Source organism: Podarcis tiliguerta (genome assembly GCF_965153285.1).
Source record: "Podarcis tiliguerta genome assembly, chromosome: 1".
In the NCBI taxonomy this organism is placed as follows: Eukaryota; Metazoa; Chordata; class Lepidosauria; order Squamata; family Lacertidae; genus Podarcis; species Podarcis tiliguerta.
The window spans coordinates 85,795,003-85,811,147 of NC_139534.1; the positions used below are offsets into that span (position 1 = coordinate 85,795,003).

The 16,145-nt window shown below is 44.5% G+C and overlaps 1 protein-coding gene across 1 annotated transcript in view; it reads left to right on the forward strand.

The window, feature by feature from the left end:
* Position 1: 1 nt before the first annotated feature.
* Positions 2 to 16,145, forward strand: part of LOC310658007 (uncharacterized protein) — a 32,776-nt gene continuing 16,632 nt past the window's right edge. The window contains exons 1-7 of the mRNA XM_083399433.1: positions 2 to 104; positions 215 to 411; positions 3,186 to 3,247; positions 5,405 to 5,706; positions 6,344 to 6,430; positions 7,618 to 9,309; positions 14,201 to 14,350. Coding sequence (XP_083255559.1) covers positions 83 to 104; positions 215 to 411; positions 3,186 to 3,247; positions 5,405 to 5,706; positions 6,344 to 6,430; positions 7,618 to 9,309; positions 14,201 to 14,350 — 2,512 coding nt within the window. The 5' untranslated portion in view covers positions 2 to 82. The remainder of the gene's footprint in view (positions 105 to 214; positions 412 to 3,185; positions 3,248 to 5,404; positions 5,707 to 6,343; positions 6,431 to 7,617; positions 9,310 to 14,200; positions 14,351 to 16,145) is intronic.

The following is a 16,145-nucleotide window of genomic DNA, read 5'->3' on the forward strand; positions in this document are numbered from 1 at the left end:
GGAAAGGCCGGCGAGAGAAAAGGAAAAGCCGTCCGGGCGCAAACACGGCGCGCTGCGCGGAACGTTCCGCCCAGGAGCCGTTATGGAGCAGAGCCCCGGCCAGAGTGAGGGCGAGCGGGTGTCTTTCGGGAGACGGGAGGGAGCGGAGAGCGCTTGCGGCCCCGCGTCCTTGACTGCTCTCACCGTCCCTTTCGTGTCTCTGCTTCCCTTTCAGGTCGGCCCCCGGACGCGCGCGGCGGCTGGTCCTGCTGCCCAGTGTGGAGCCTTCCTCGGGGCTTAGCCCTGGGCCCTTCCCTGTCCGCCGAGAGGGGCCTTGGGGTGTGGTGCGTGGGGAGCCCCTTGCAGCCGGGGGCGCTGCTGCTCCTGCTTGGTCCGGAGGAAGAGGAGCAGGAGGCGGGCGCCTGCCCGGCGGTGAGCGATGGGCGGGCAAATTTGGGCCTCCAGTCAGATCCCTCAGGCCGGTGGGGGCGCCCTCTCGCGACCCCCTGCCCGGCCAAACACATCTAGACGCCCGACCCTTCTCGGTTGCCAGGAGAAGGGATTCTGGCAGGCGCAGCTTGTACTATCCACCAGTTAAGAAAGCAGCTTGCTTGCCCAATTTCTCTCTTCAAAGTGCAGCTGTCCTGGTCTTGGTGTTATCTAATCACTTTTGGGTGGCCAAAAATAGTTTTGATTGGTTTCTGGTATCCTTGACACCTGCGCATGGATGGGAGAAAGGGGATAGAAGGCATTTCCCCCTTCTCATAATGCTAGCGCTTCCCAGTAAGCTAACGAAACGGGGTAGAAAAGGAAGTACTGTACTTACACAGCTCATAATTAATATGCAGAATTCATTGTCACACTATATGGTGACCACTAGCTTAGGTGACATTAAAAGATGATTTTAAAAGTTCATAGGGAATAAATACCAATGGTTATTAGCCACAGTGTTTCAGCAGCCGAATGCCACTGAATACCATGACGGAGTGGGCTATTGCCCTCATACCAGACTTGTTAGAATGCTGAGCTAGATGGACCTTTTGTCCAAACTAGCAAGGTTTTTCATGTTTCCTCTTTCTGTCTATAGAAGTCTGAACTGTAGTCACTTCATGTTACTTAGTTGTCCCATTGAGAATGTGCTTCAAAGGTGAAGTTTGTCTCTCCCTTCCTCATGAAGCAGTCATGTATCTGTTCCATCATGCACACAACTCAGCCCTCACTTGGCATACCCCTGCTCATTGCATGGGTTGAAACTGACTGAATGTGGCATGATGTCTGCTTAGTTTATATTCCACTTTACTAGTAAGTACTCAAGACAACTTACAGTCAGACACATTTTTATCCACTCAACAATTCTGTGAAGGAGCACTGAAAGTTATTGTTGCTCAAGGCCACTTACTCCTCTATTATTATCTGTGCAGTTTTAACATTTGGTCTCCTACATAGTCTAGCCACTACTGCGCACTACTTCCAGCTGCTTAAAAGGTCACTGCTGAGTGACCGCAACTGTGTAGGGAGAGTTGGTCATCTGTAGTATCAGGCCATCTAGCGAGTCAAGTATTTACTACAACTGAATGAAAATGGGGGGATAGTTTGTAGCTGCTGAAGCTCTATAGGCAAACAGTTCACCACATGGCTACATTTCCCCAAAGTGACTTTACAAGTAGTAGTATTACAAATAATAATCTAAGCTCATCCCATTTCTGACAACTCAGTTGAACATGTGTTGAATTACAGTAGTTACCAATAATTCTTACTGTAGATCTGAGGGCTGAACATATAGTAGCAATCACTGTATCTTGGGATTATTTTTTTAATAGCTTAAAAAACATACTGCAGAGGGAGGATAATGGGATGGTGAAGCAGTGCGTAGGGAATATGATTAACTCTTTCCCCTTATTTCCATGATTGAAATCACACAGTGCTTACTTCAGAGTAAGGAAGCGATCTTTACTCAGGCTAGCAGCAAGCACAGGTTCAGTCGTAAAGAGTTCAAGTTACAAGAGCAAGATAAGTGATTCAGAGCTGAATAACTGAGTTGGTAGAGCATGAGACTCTTAATCTCAGGGTTGTGAGTTCAAGCCCTACATTGGCAAAAGATTCCTGCATTGCAGAGAGGTGGACCAGATGGCCCTTGAGTTCCCTTCCAGCTCTACAATTCTTGGTTCTATTAATGACGCTAGAAGATGTCCCAATGGTTGTCACACCCATCCCACCAAGTTTTAAAAAGTTCAGGTGGAGTATGTTCACTCACGAGACTCTCTTGCCTCACTAGCCTGCTGCACACACATGTGTGCTTCTCTGGGGCAGATGCAGCTGATCCCACCTACAAAAGTGGTGCCACGTTTGTGGCCACTAGACTGTCCTGCCCCTCTCCCTGGAGCTGCTCTTGCTCAGCTCCTCCCACTGGCTAGTCAGAGTCGTCCTCCCTCCCTAATAATTATCTGCGCCTCTCAAGAGGAGCAGTGACAACAGCTAAGAGGATGTAGCTTTGTTTCACTTTTTCTGACATCTAAAGTTGCATGGAGAAGACCCACACCCTCCACCTCCAGATGCCCAATCCTGATAGGGCCGAGGGGCTCATGACATTACCTGACTTCCTCCCCACCTCCTGGAGGGCAAACAACAGCTCATTCATTTATTTTTATTTTGACAATTTATGTATTGCTTAATTACAGTAGTCTCTTAAATAAAGTACAATAGTGTAATACAATAAAGATAAAAATCAGTTGAAGCCATAAATCAGTCAATTTCATTTAAATGTCTGCCAGAATAAAAACTCCTCAGTAGGCACCCAGTGTTCAACAGGGAGGAAGATTGTCTGACCTCAAATAGAAGGGAGTTCCATAAAATTGGGCCCACAGTACTGAAGGCACAGCTGCTAGAGGATGTGAGCTGTGCATTTAAACTTAGGATGGTAATTTCAACAGAGGAAACAGTGTGAAGTCTGTGATCCAGGTGAGGGTGCATAGCTGCTCTCAAGTAAATAAAAAGACATTGGAAGACCTAACAGCATATTGCCTACATTATATGTATGTTGGCCCTGAGGGCATAGGCCACCACACTCATTCTTAATATGCCAGCTTGATTGTTGAATTGACCCTCATGTGAAAAGGACAGCTAGCCCATTAGTTCTCGGCTTAAGATCTGCCCGTGGGAATTAAAATACCTCTCTAACTGGGACTCCCCTTACTCTCACGTTTCAGGAACTTCCACCAGCTTGCTGGAAAGAGGCTTCTGCTTGCAACAAGATAGCAAGCTGGAAAAGGTGAGAACAGCAAAACTCTGTGGGTAACTTGCGTTCTCCTTTACAACTTTCTCAGCAAACTTCATACATCTAATGAAGTGGTTTGTTGGCTACGATCATTCAAACCATAATGAACAAGTTAGGGTCAATTCACGCAAACTGTTTTTTAACTTGTTTGTAAACCACATAGATGTTTTACCATCAATCCTGCTTGAGTCAGGCTGAAAATTATGTAAGTTGTGAGAATCAGACTTTAGTATTTATCTCACCAACAGCACTTAACATTTTTCCGGCAACCAGCATGGGGCCATTTCTGTTGAAAAGCTTGTGGCTGCACCACAAGCTCAGTGTTTGTTATCACAAACTGTAGTGCAGTGATCACTTGATGGTTTCTTCAAGCAGCCAGATGAATTTTCAGCATATAATGATGTGAAGGAATTTATTCTCACACATCTCAAAAATCAATCCGGATATATAACAGAGCAATGAGATGATAAATTTTGCTCCATGACTGGGACCAACTTGCAGTCAAGTGAGCCAAAATCAGATACGATCCTGGAATTTATTTCTGATGCCTCTGTAAATCCAAAAGTAACTAGTGATATTGTGAGCGGATATATAGGTTCTGGTATGTTAGCCACTGAAGAATGGGTGATAAATGTGTGATCAATAAATGTTTTTGCTGCAGATGTAGAAACTGGCCTGTTTAATAGCAACTAGCTCTGCTCTTTTCCTCTGTCACCCCTAGGAGCTGAGCAGCTCCTCTGCTGTCTGTCTTCTCATCCTGCAACTTTTTCCTAATGCTGAAGGAAATCAACTACAGGGTAGGCAGGCAGGTCAACCAACAGAATGAGGAAGAAACTCAGCAGAGTCACTATCCTTTCTCCTTGGGTTATCTTGTGTCACAGACGCTGCAATGTGGTTCTGACAGGCAGGAAAGCAGAAATTGGATTGCTTTGCAGAGCTTGCAAGGAGCTCTATAAGCCCCCCACAGCAATGCAGCAGGCAGCTGATTCCTGCAACAAACAGGCTTCCATTCTTCCACCAGTCAGCTGATGGGCAGGAGAGTTGAATCCTACTTTTTGCAGGCATCAGCTGCATGAACAAGTTCCTTGCAGGGAACTGTAGGGGAAGCATTGGCTCTCACCTATCTGGGCAGTAGAGCTGAAGCCTGCTTTCCCTAACCAATGCACAGTCAGGCTCCCAATGTGCATTGGCGTCTGTGTCTCTACCTGCCCCATATATGATGTCATGTATGGGGCAGGTGGGTGTAATTTGGGGAGAACTGCCTTCTGGGCCAAACTGGAACCTTTGGCAGTCAAAATCTGGTCTTCAGCCTGGCGGTTCCCCACCCCTGATCTAAAAGCAAAGGAATAATCCCTCCCAAAATTGGACTGCAACTCCCCCCAGATCTAGCCACTATGACCAGTGGTCCATTACATTAATGGACTTGACTCAATTGGGCTCATTAATTTCATTGGCTCTGTTCTGCCTGGACTTAATTGAATACAACTCAATATTTTGCAGCTAGCAATAAATTTCTATTCAGTTTAACAAAGATCTCTTAAATAATTATTCATCTTCCTAAAAAATAGGATGGTAAATCTAAATATATTCATTTAGCCTTTGGAGAGGGCAATTTGACCAATCAGTCATGAGCCAACAATTTTGTGATGATTAAATGTCCTATATGTGACTTTAAATATAACAAACGTTGAAGCAGCCGCAAGTCTTTTGTACCCTTAATCAGTACTCTTGCATGGCCACTATCAGAATCCATTTTGTATGAACTAGGTGTTTTGTTACCTGTATGGTTTCATAAACTGCTTTCAGGAAAGTTTAAAGGTTCAATCACTGTACCGCTGAGGAGGACCCCTGTCTAAAACTCTGGAGAACTACTACCAGTCATTGTATGTGAACAATGCTGAGTTAGATGGACTCATAAATCTGTCTCAACAAAAGGTAACTTCAGAAAACGTATTCTGAATTAACTTTTCCTAGGAGTCTGCTCAAAAAAACTGTCAGGATCTATAAACATATTAGTTGATAGACCTGACTGAGGCCCCCTTCAGTCATGCATAACACCACCTGCACTGCCTCTCTAGAGTCTTGTCATGCCCCTGTACTTCGGACAAAGCCCATATTGGATACTGATGCTTGGCATAATGTGTTTTACAGCTTGGTGAAGCAAAGCCGGGATAAAGATGAGGCAAATGTGGCATTAGTTTGGATCAATGGGGAGCTCCACATCAGAGTATCCTGTCCCATTGCTGCTGGCACTGAATTGCTGTACTGGTTAGCAGAGGCCAGTCCTGCTTGCCTGGAAAAGAATGCACCAGCAAATATATCAGATGGGGTATTTGTCGCAAAGAGGAAAATGGTAGAGGAGCAGCTAGCTAAGACCACCACTGTGGAAGCAGAGACTTTGACACAGAAAGGAGATGCTTCCCTAGATGGCGATGCAATAGATTCCTTTGCAGGTACTGTACCTGAATTCCTAAAATCTTAGTCAGAAGGGGGTATCACTGGTGATTTAAGCAGCATCAGAAACAGGAAGGGTTTTTATTCTTTAAAAAAACGACTTAACATACTTGGTAATAGAAACATGCATGTTCCTTAAGCAAAGAACTCCATTGCCAAACTCTGCACACCCAGGCAACTGTAGTTGAAGCACCCTGTGTTTTGTCCTTCCTTTCACAAAAAGAGTTTATGGTACATGATTTGATTTTCACAGACCTAAATTGTCATCTGTGAACAAACTCAAGACTGATAGTAATATTTTAACTTGAAAGTTAGGGGCTCCTTTTTTTCCCTTCAAATGATACTGTGGGAGGCAACTTGTTCAGAATGTATGCACTCTCTTGCTGTGAATAAGGAATATTTATTCAGTGCTTTCAGGGCACAATCCCCTGAGAGGCTGGCTTTCGGCATCCCAAGCACAGAGAATGGGAACCAAGTGCGGAAGCATATTCTTGCCCAGGACAATTCAATCAGCCCACAGCCAGGCAGAAGTGGAACTCAGGCCAATGTCCACTCCTCTAGCCAGTGACCTTTATTTTGCTCAACAGCACTGGCCAGCCCCACCCTTGCAAACAGTGCTTTGCTATTTTATTGCAGTGCTGGAGGAGGCGATTTCTTTGAGAAGTGCACATGGTGAATCAGAATGTTTATCATGCCAGAGTACATTTGATCAGATATCTGAGGGTATGTCTGCACTAGAAGCTTATGTTAGTTTTATACCATTTTAGCAATCATGGGTACCCACAAATAATCTTTGAGAGTTGTAGTTTGGTGGGGGCACTAAGAATTATTGTAATTCAGACTTTAAGCTTCAGCTCTTGATGCAGAATCCAGATGCCTGACTTTAGGTGCAGTGCACAGATTATGGTTCCTTCTTTTAAGTTATGGTTATTTGCATGTTCATACACTGTGAGGAGCCTATTTAGTTACCGTATTTTTTGCTCTATAAGACTATTTTTTCCCTCCTAAAAAGTAAGGGGAAATGTGTGCAAATGCAAACTGCGCAGCTATCACAGAAGCCAGAACAGCAAGAGGGATTGCTGCTTTCACTGCGCAGAGATCCCTCTTGTTGTTCTGGCTTCTGAGATTCAGGATATTTTTTTTCTTGTTTTCCTCCTCCAAAAACTAGGTGCGTCTTGTGGTCTGGTGCGTCTTATAGAGCAAAAAATACGGTACTTATGTTCCTGGCCCTTTCAGATATGTGGGCAACTCCTGTCTATAATGGTAGAATCAGTCAGGCTCCTTACTATCTCTGTTTCCTCACACACAATTGTGTACACAGAACTTCATTTCCCTATGACATTCTATATCCATGTCTGTTTCCTTAAGAATTTCTTAGGTGAATTAAACTGCTCAAGGTAACTCTGCTTGTTGTGAATAAGGGAGAAACACAGGTCCCTGGTATTGTGACTGTGTGGATAAGCTGTTTTAGTTTGCAATTCTTGCTTTCTAAAGAAAACAGCAAAGATTACAAATGATAAGAGTGTTGAAATTTGCTGTTTCTACACATTTCTGTAACCTCATTCTAAGTTATGTAGTAAAGCACTTCAGAGAAATCCAATTTGCATCAAAAAGATTAAGGAAGCTGTGCTTCCAAAGTGAGTCTTACAGAAGATACTGAAATATTCCTCCCCAAATTCTAAACTTTCCCTAGCTATAACCAGCTATGTTTCAGTTCTCAGAAGCACTGCTTTGATAACTAGTGGGACTTCTCAAGCCTCTGTGCTCAGCAAAAGATCTCTGTTCAGCATGATTGAGGCAGTGGGTGGGGAGTGGAGCAGTGCATAGAAACAGAAGTCTCACCTTGAAGTGTCAATAATTACTTTGTTTTCTTTGTTAAGGGAGCTAATGGTTACTGGTTCAAATTGCAGGTGCTTTTGATATCCCCAAGGTTGTGGAGCAGAAAGCCAGAGCCCATTGTCTTCCTTTCCTGGATAAGAAGCTGCCAGTCAAGCAACCTCCTGGCCTGGAAAATGATCACAAGAAAAGGAATGAAGATGGGTTCCTGCAACATGAGCTCAGGGACTCCAAGGAGCAGCATGGAGAGAAGCAGCCCTTTGTGAGGTGCTCTGTGGCTGAGGAGGGTGGAAGTAAAGAATATGGTGTGCTGCATCCTCAAACAGAGCAAGTGAATGAGACACTATCCAAGGTAAAACTGACTGACATGTGTTCACAGCCGCCCCCATCCAATGCAATTCAACCCAGTCCTCACTTGGCTGAGAAGGTGGAGGTGTTGAGGGGCCAATCTTGTGCTGAAGGAGCCCCCAGTGGGTGTGCCATGTCTACACCCAGGGCAGAGGAGCAGAGTGAAAATCCCAAGCAGGAGGAAGTGTCTCCAAGCAACATGGGTGGTGCTCCACAGCTCAAGGAGGCAGACCACGAGCGACGATACCGGTGTGAAGAGTGTGGCAAAGCCTTCCTGCAGCTTTGCCACCTGAAGAAGCACCACTTTGTGCACACTGATCACAAACCGTTCCTGTGCACAGAGTGTGGCAAGAGCTATAGCTCGGAAGAAAGCTTTAAAGCGCACACACTGGGCCACCGAGGGGTGCGGCCATTCCCCTGCCCACAGTGCCACAAGAGTTACGGCACCAAACGGGACCTTCAAGAACACCAGGTGCTGCACACGGGCCAGCGCCCTTTTGTATGCCCTGACTGTGGGAAATCCTTTGCCCGTCGGCCCTCTCTTCGGATCCATCGCAAAACCCACCAGGCTAAGGAGCCAAGGCCATCTGCTGCCGCCGCCTGCCAGTGTGTGATATGTGAGCAGCAGCTGGCCAACCCTGGGTCGTTGCGCAACCATATGCGGCTGCACACAGGGGAACGCCCATATACCTGCCCCTACTGCCCCAAGTCTTTCCGCCAGCAGGGCAATCTCCGTGGGCACCTTCGGTTGCATACAGGGGAGCGCCCTTACCGCTGCCACTTCTGTGGAGATGCCTTCCCGCAGCGCCCTGAGCTGCGCCGTCACCTCATCTCCCACACAGGTGAGGCTCATCTGTGCACAGTGTGTGGGAAAGCACTGCGTGATCCCCACACGTTACGGGCTCACGAACGTTTGCACACAGGCGAGCGCCCTTTCCGCTGCCATCTGTGCCCCAAATCCTATCCTCTGGCCACAAAATTGCGACGCCACCAGAAAGCGCACCACGCTGACAAGCCGCACCAGTGCCAAATTTGTGGCATGGGCTACGCCCTCCCCCAGAGCCTGCGACGTCACCAGCTTGAGCACAAAGGAAACCTAGATGGGGATCCATCCAAAAGGGGCACGAAAGCCCCCCAGGAGCTGCCAGCTTCAGAGCAGCCAGCTGTGCTGGTAGTGCACTCTGTAGACAGGGCAGGGCCTGGAAACCACACAGAGCTCCTTATCACCAATGATGGGCACTATGTTACTGCACAGCAGAGCTCTGCCAAGCACAAGAACGTCATTGAGATTGCTGTCTCGGACACGGAGAAAGAATGCATCATTGTGCAGGAGCAGGGCTCCGCCAGTGACATGTTCATTATTCAAGAGGGTGTCAGTTTTAGCACAGTGGCAGAGGTGGTGGAGGTGGAGGTGGGGACATGACTGTCAATCTTTTTGCAGATGGCATTAAAACATCTTTGGAAGTCTAAATGTGCTCTTTCTATGTGTTTGCAAGAAAACAGCATGTGGGTTATGAAATATATACCGGGATGTTTAGAAGGGAATAGGTGACTTCAGTTTGGCCAAGGCTATGGCTGAATTCCCACCATCATTTCGAAAGCCCGTAAGCTTGGGCAAAAGCCTGATAGATGAGGTTATGCCTGGAAGAAAGCCTTCACTAAGCATCTCTTCTATACTATCAGAATTTGTTTCAATTTGATCCAGTGTCGGGAACTGTACCAGTTCTGCTTGTGTGTTACATATGTTTAGTGAAAACGTGGCAAAACTGACTGAGTGGTGAAGAGTCCGCAGATTTCCACATGGTTATGCACATATGGTCCAAAAATTAATGCAGTAGAAAGTATGGAAGTATATCTTTTTTTTAAAGTAAAAGAGCAGGAACTTCCAACAATTTTCTGAGGTGTGCAAGGATTATGTCAACACCAGTGAGGGTTCAAAGTTCTTTAGCTTGAAAGGTATAAATAACAGGAAGCTACTGCTCCTGACTCATTTGCCCAAACTGTGCTTAGATGTGCTTTAACTTGATACTTGCTGAGTAGGGGATGAAGCCATCAGATGCCTGCTTTAATTACAGCTAACAACAACATTGGCTAAGATCCAACTCCTGCATTAGCTTGGTGATGTAAGCAGCTCTCAAAAACATTGTGATAGCACATGCAGTCAATCGTGTGACTCAGACAGAACATATAGGTGTTTCTTTTGCCAGGTATACCTCTCCATGGGCTTGTGCTGGTGATGCTGTGATAGTCACCATGCAATCTAGCCAAATTGTGGTTGTTGGCTATGTATATTATTACCATGATGTGGGGTCCTGACTGCCCAGAGACATTTGTTTGATACCTACCAAGACAGTGTTTGGGTTTTGCCCAAGTCAACACATTGCAATCTGAGTGAGAATTGTAGATCCCAGAGTGACTGCAACTGTAATCCAAAGGTTTGCTTTTAAAATCAAACCAATTCATTGGATCTGGTAAATATCATCTCAGCAGTTGCATATGATACCTGTGTTGCTGGATTAGACCACTTCATACTGCAGGAGCAAGAGTCAAATGGTGACAGTTTTCATTCACATGAAAGTAAATCAATGAGGAAGAGCTTTGCTATGCCTGTAATGCATTTCATTGCAGTATATAAAAACAATGACAAATGAAAATGTTGCTTAATTACATTGTCTTGTTTCAACATAGTACTTTGCCAAATTTTCCTTGACAGTGAGTATCACAGACTTCCTGTCAGGAGGTCATGTTGCACCATAGTGTTGCAATGTATAGTTAGTAGTTTTGGTCCAAGCTGATTTGAATTAATGTTGGATGGGAATTTTTTTATTTTCCATTTTTATATCACTTTATGCGGTTGTATTCACTACTTGAGAGTAATTTTCTTCTTCCCAGCATCCTGTGGTGATAGGCCAGTCGGGTATTTTAACACATAGGAAACTGAGCCAAGAGAGTCTGAATTGCCCAAAGCCAAATCAAAACTTCACGGCTGGGTAGAAATTGGATTGTGAGTGTCTGTGGTCCAATATGACATTTTAACAGTCCTTCCTTAGTGCTTTGCTATTTCCAGAAAATATATTGAGATTTGCACTTGGGTTTATTCATTCACTAGGTGGCTCCCATTGTCAACAATATCATTTATTATATGGTCACAGCCTCTGCAAAGTGGTGTTCATTTACCACATGCTTCCTTCTTGGATACTTAGGATGGGCCAGCTGTCATTTGGTTCTGGTAGCAATAGGTCACATAACTACACTTGTTGCTTTTCTTATGTCTCTGCTACCCCCACATTTCCAAACCGTTTTGATAAAGTAAACAGATGCTTGAGATTACAGTACTGACTTCCTACTGTTGGGCTCACCCAGTGATACATTTACAAGCAGTCACAAAGGAAGCAGTCTTTTGAGGCAGTAGGGTTTGGAGCAGTGATCTAGAATGGTTGGCATGTATGTTTTTTGTCTTTTCCAAGAGAGTGGTGCAGCTTTTGCATGAATCAATATTGACACAGCTGCAAAGTGACTTCCTGATGCCAAAACCCAATAAATCCACGCGTGAGTCAAAATATCAATCTTCTGTCATTGCTGATGTGGTGTCAAGCACGTTTGTTGGTTGCGCTGATCCCAACCAATCACGGATTGGAGGGAGGTGTCTTATGCCAGTCTTTTAAGCATATGCACTTGTTTGCATGATACACATGGTTTGAAAACAAGGGGTTGGGGGTCCTGTGATAATGCCTCAGACAAAAAAACTCTTTGAGCCACTTATGTAAGAGCTCGAACACACAAGATAGTTTACTATCTTTTGTGTCGTGTTTAGAAGGTGGCGAGAATTAAGCAGACTTGGGTACCAGTTTTTAAGTTACAAAGTTATTGCAAAGACCAGCCTGAACGTAAACAAGTCAAGGAGAGGTGGAGCCAAATGGAGATAGCCTCTCATCTGAGATAATTGAGTGGCCCTGCTTCCCATCTTTCTTTCTGCTGCAACCTGATGGATTGGCAGTTATTAATATTTACTAGATCTGTATGTAGGAATGGGAAAGAGATTGTAGCAGATGTTATAAGGTGAAAAGGGGACTTGTTCAGGAAGTTAGAAATGCTGAACTAAGGAGGGCTACTAGTCTGATCTCAGCCTTCACAAAGGTTCAGGTTTGAGAAGATGTTACAGGAATCAGTGTTGTAGTCTTGACAGCTTGTGAATGTTCTTCAAAAGTTTCCCTTCATACATGGGCCAGAACTCTTTCTCTGGATGTTCTCCTGTGGTTGAACTCAGGCTCTGCCTAAATATCCCAGTAAGCTAGACCCAGAACTGGACATTTCTCAAATCTCTCAGCTTTATTGTGTGTTAGAAAGAGACTCTGTGTTCTTCAAACTCTGCAATCTGTTGGAGGTGGGGACTGTGCAATTGCTCTTTGTACAAGTGGCCAAAGAGTCACTTCCCAGCTACCCTAATGCTAATATTTACTTGCGTACCATGGAGATAACAAATACTGACTAGAAGACCATTACAGAAGAGAGACAGAGAAGAGCAAGAGAAAGGAGGCTGAGATTGATAGTTCTCTAAGCTCCTCCTACTCTTACAGTTTGTCTCAGATGAGGACGGGGTAGGGACCTGTTTTACTAAACAGTGGACTAATTTGGAATCTCCAAAGACCTAAATTCCAAGTGATGAATTTGATGTTGCTAATTTCTTTTGATCAAGAGTATATGGCTCAGATTATGGCCTTTCAAGATCTAACTGTACTGGCTCCTAATTTAATTATTTTATCAATGAGACTCATCTCAATAAATTTGAAGATAATAATTGCTTTGCTGGATTTATCAAGTCCAGCATTCTGTTTCTAGTAGCCAGCCAGATGTCTCTAGAAGCTCATAAGCAAGGTAATAGTCACTCTGTGGTGTTTTGTTCATCTGATAGAGCTGTGCTGCCCCTGAAAATGAAGGTTCCATTTAGCCAGGGCTATTTTCAGGGGGAACTCACTTGAACTCAGTTCTGGCATATGTCAGGTGGGTGCCTTTGCTATCTAAGAGAATGAGGGAGGCATTCATGGTGAGTTCTGGCACCTCTTTTTCTTGGAAAATAGCACTGCATTTAACTAAAATAGACTTTGATGAACCTTGCCTTTATTAATTTGCCTAATCCTTTTAAGAAGTTGCCAAGCTGCTAGTGACTATCCCCACATCTTATTGTCTTACATTATGTGTGAAGAAGTGCTTCCTTTTTAAGTCCTGCACCTAGTCTGTCAGCTACACTAAGTGTACATAAGTGTTATGAAAACAGAAGACATTTCGCTCTAACTGCTCGCTCCAAGCAATCATGATTTTACAAACTTCTGTGTTCCTTCTTAAAGTAAAACCCCATGTTCTCAAGCCTATCTTCATTTGAAAGGTGCTCTGGGCCTTTGAGTTTAGCTGCCTTTCCATACCCATTTGAACCCAATGAAGTTTTTGTATTCAATTTTGTATATTGTATTCAATGAATATTGAATATCGTGTTCAGTGAATACAATAATTATTTATCTGTATTCACCTTACAGGACTTGCACTACAATCTTGAAGAGTTTATGATATGCATCTGTTTGAAAATTACGTTTACCCATTAAAAGTGGCTGGTCAATATACCAAATATTTGTTTCAAGTTCATTTATGTCCAAACCACAATTAAACGGGGAAAATTTAAAAAATACAAATGAACTGAAACAGGACGCAAATATTTAATGACTTGACTCCCTGGTGTCTTCCATCTGTACTGACTTCTTGGTCTCCTCTCCAACACACGTATAATCAAGCACCTCTCTTTGGTCATTCAGAAAGGAGTCATGGGGATCTCATTGGATTTTTGCTGAGAGACATCCAAGAATCAAAGAATTATAAATTGTGGAAGGGAGAAGAAATTCAGTCTCTCGATGTATTCTAGAACAGGATCACAGAAGTAAAGACAGGGAATAGACCTTTTGGCATCTGGATTAAATATCTGCAACAGGAGGATTTTCTAAACAAATGGCAGTTCCCTTATTTTATGCCAGGATAGCCAAATGTCCTCTGCTTTATGAAATAATGACGTAATAATAAGACGTGCATCTTGTTTCCTAATATCAGTCCATGTTTATTTGGTGTTCTGAGACCACAAACAATCTAAATGTGTGGATGGAATTGTTATTATTCCATTGGTTGCTTGTGCCACTAGGGCACCTGAAAGCAAAAATGCAAGGGAGGGAGAGAAAAACCAGGATGGGTGAGATAGTGAGATCTTCAAACTTACTGTCCCTGACATACTGTGACCTGGTTCCTGTTTCTTCATCCTGGTTCAACATTAACCCAGGCTGGGCTGCAATCATTCTTCATCCATTTCCTCTGCAATCTTTCTGCAGTCAGGCACACACGCAATGGGACAGAGCAGAACCAGAATGCTGAGGACCCTTCTCCTTGCCATTCTTCTGGACCTCTCACTGAGCTACAACCAGGGTAAGGAAATCAGCCTGCTCAGCAGTGAGCAGGCAGCAGTCCTAAGAACATGTGCTGAGGGGATGAATGTTGAACTCTGGGGTTTCTGAGAAAACGTGTAGGCTTGTGCTGCAATTGACTAGTAGAGCAGATAGCAATACTCGTTCTGTTGGCCTCCTACATTGGAAGTTCAGTGTGGCAGATCAAGCATCCAGGGAAAATAGGAAGCTTTCTTATACTGAGGCCGTTGGTCCATCTATCTCTTATTGTCTACATTCACTGGCAGTGGCTCTCCAGGGTCTCTCCCAGCCCTATCTGGAGATGCCAGCAGTTGAACCCAGGACCTTCTGCATGCTAAGGGAGGCTCTACAACTGAGCTACAGCCCTGAATCCCAGCAGCAGCCCCATTGAAAGAGACTATCATGGCATGGCTGAGATGTAGAGGATGTGGCAGTTGTATAGAGAGGCAGGCATGTCACTCCATGTTTCAGAGACTCCCAGCTTTGGAGCAGGAAGGATCTCGGGTGATAATTGAGGAAAGATGGTGGAGGTAGGGCAGCGCTGTGCCAGAACTCTCTCTCTCCAGACCAGTTATCGTTTAGCTTTTGTATTTGTGTATGCAAATACAACACACAGGAGTCACATCACATGATAGTGTGTCTTTTTCCATGCTTCTTGCTGGAAGATTGATGGGATGGGGGGGGTTCCCTAATGAACGCCTCTTTGTTGGAGTTCTTTATCTTAACAGGAAGGTTCTTCTTTACTCTTAAAACAGTTAGCAGGAACATGGCACTTACCAAAAGATTAAAATGTACTCCTCAAGTACCTTTTTGAGGAGAGGCATGTGTATGCAGTTTAACCACTTCAGAAGCAGGGTGTGCTCTCTGAGTTGTATCCAACTAAGCAATACATCAAGTAATGCATTGAAAAGAATTGCTCACATCCATCAATTTCAGTGGTTTGCATTGGATACAGCTGCCTGCAATGGCAGCTTCCCGAGGAGCAGTTGTATTAGTCTATTGCAGCAGCCAAAGCAACAGAGTCTTGTGGCATCTTAAAAATTGACACAGTGGACTCTAGTCCATGAAAGCTTCTGCTAAATTGTTGGCCTTCAAGCTGCCACAGGGCACCCTGTTGTTTCTCTCTTCAATAGAGGAGACCTGGTCAGAAACCCTGTCTCACCTTTTCCTAACCTGATAGCCTTCAGATCTTGCTGGACTACAGTTCCCATCATCCATGACAGTTGGCTATACTTACTGTCAAACTGATGGGAGTAGGAGTCTGACAATATTGGAGGGCACCAGATTGGAGAAGGCTGCCTCTGTTCCAACCCAACCCCTAGCTTGACGCTTTCCGTTGTGGGGTAGCACTGTGATTCTTCTCATCCTTCAGCAACCATTGCTAGACCTTAATTAGATGGAGGGGGGATTTATACCCCTACCCATCCCACAGACCAAATTTGATGGGTGGGTAGGGGACATACCTGCCAATCAGCTGATGTTACAATTTTGTCAGGTGACATGGTGCTTTTAACCCCCTGTAATCAGCTGGTTGTTGGGTGTTTAAAGCTTCATGCAGACCTCTGAAAGGAGCTTGCAAAGAGCCATGCCCTATGCTTTGAGGTCCCAGCAAACAGCTGATTGTTGGGGCTTCAGAAGACAAGTGTGCAGCTCTTCTGAAGCCCCACCAATTAGCTGGTTGGCAGGACTTCAGAAACATTGAACAATCATCTTAAGGAGCCTCTTTTGTTCCAACCTAGCTTCCCTTTTACCTGCTCAAACCTAGTATTACCTAGTATCAAAGCCTAGTATCATCA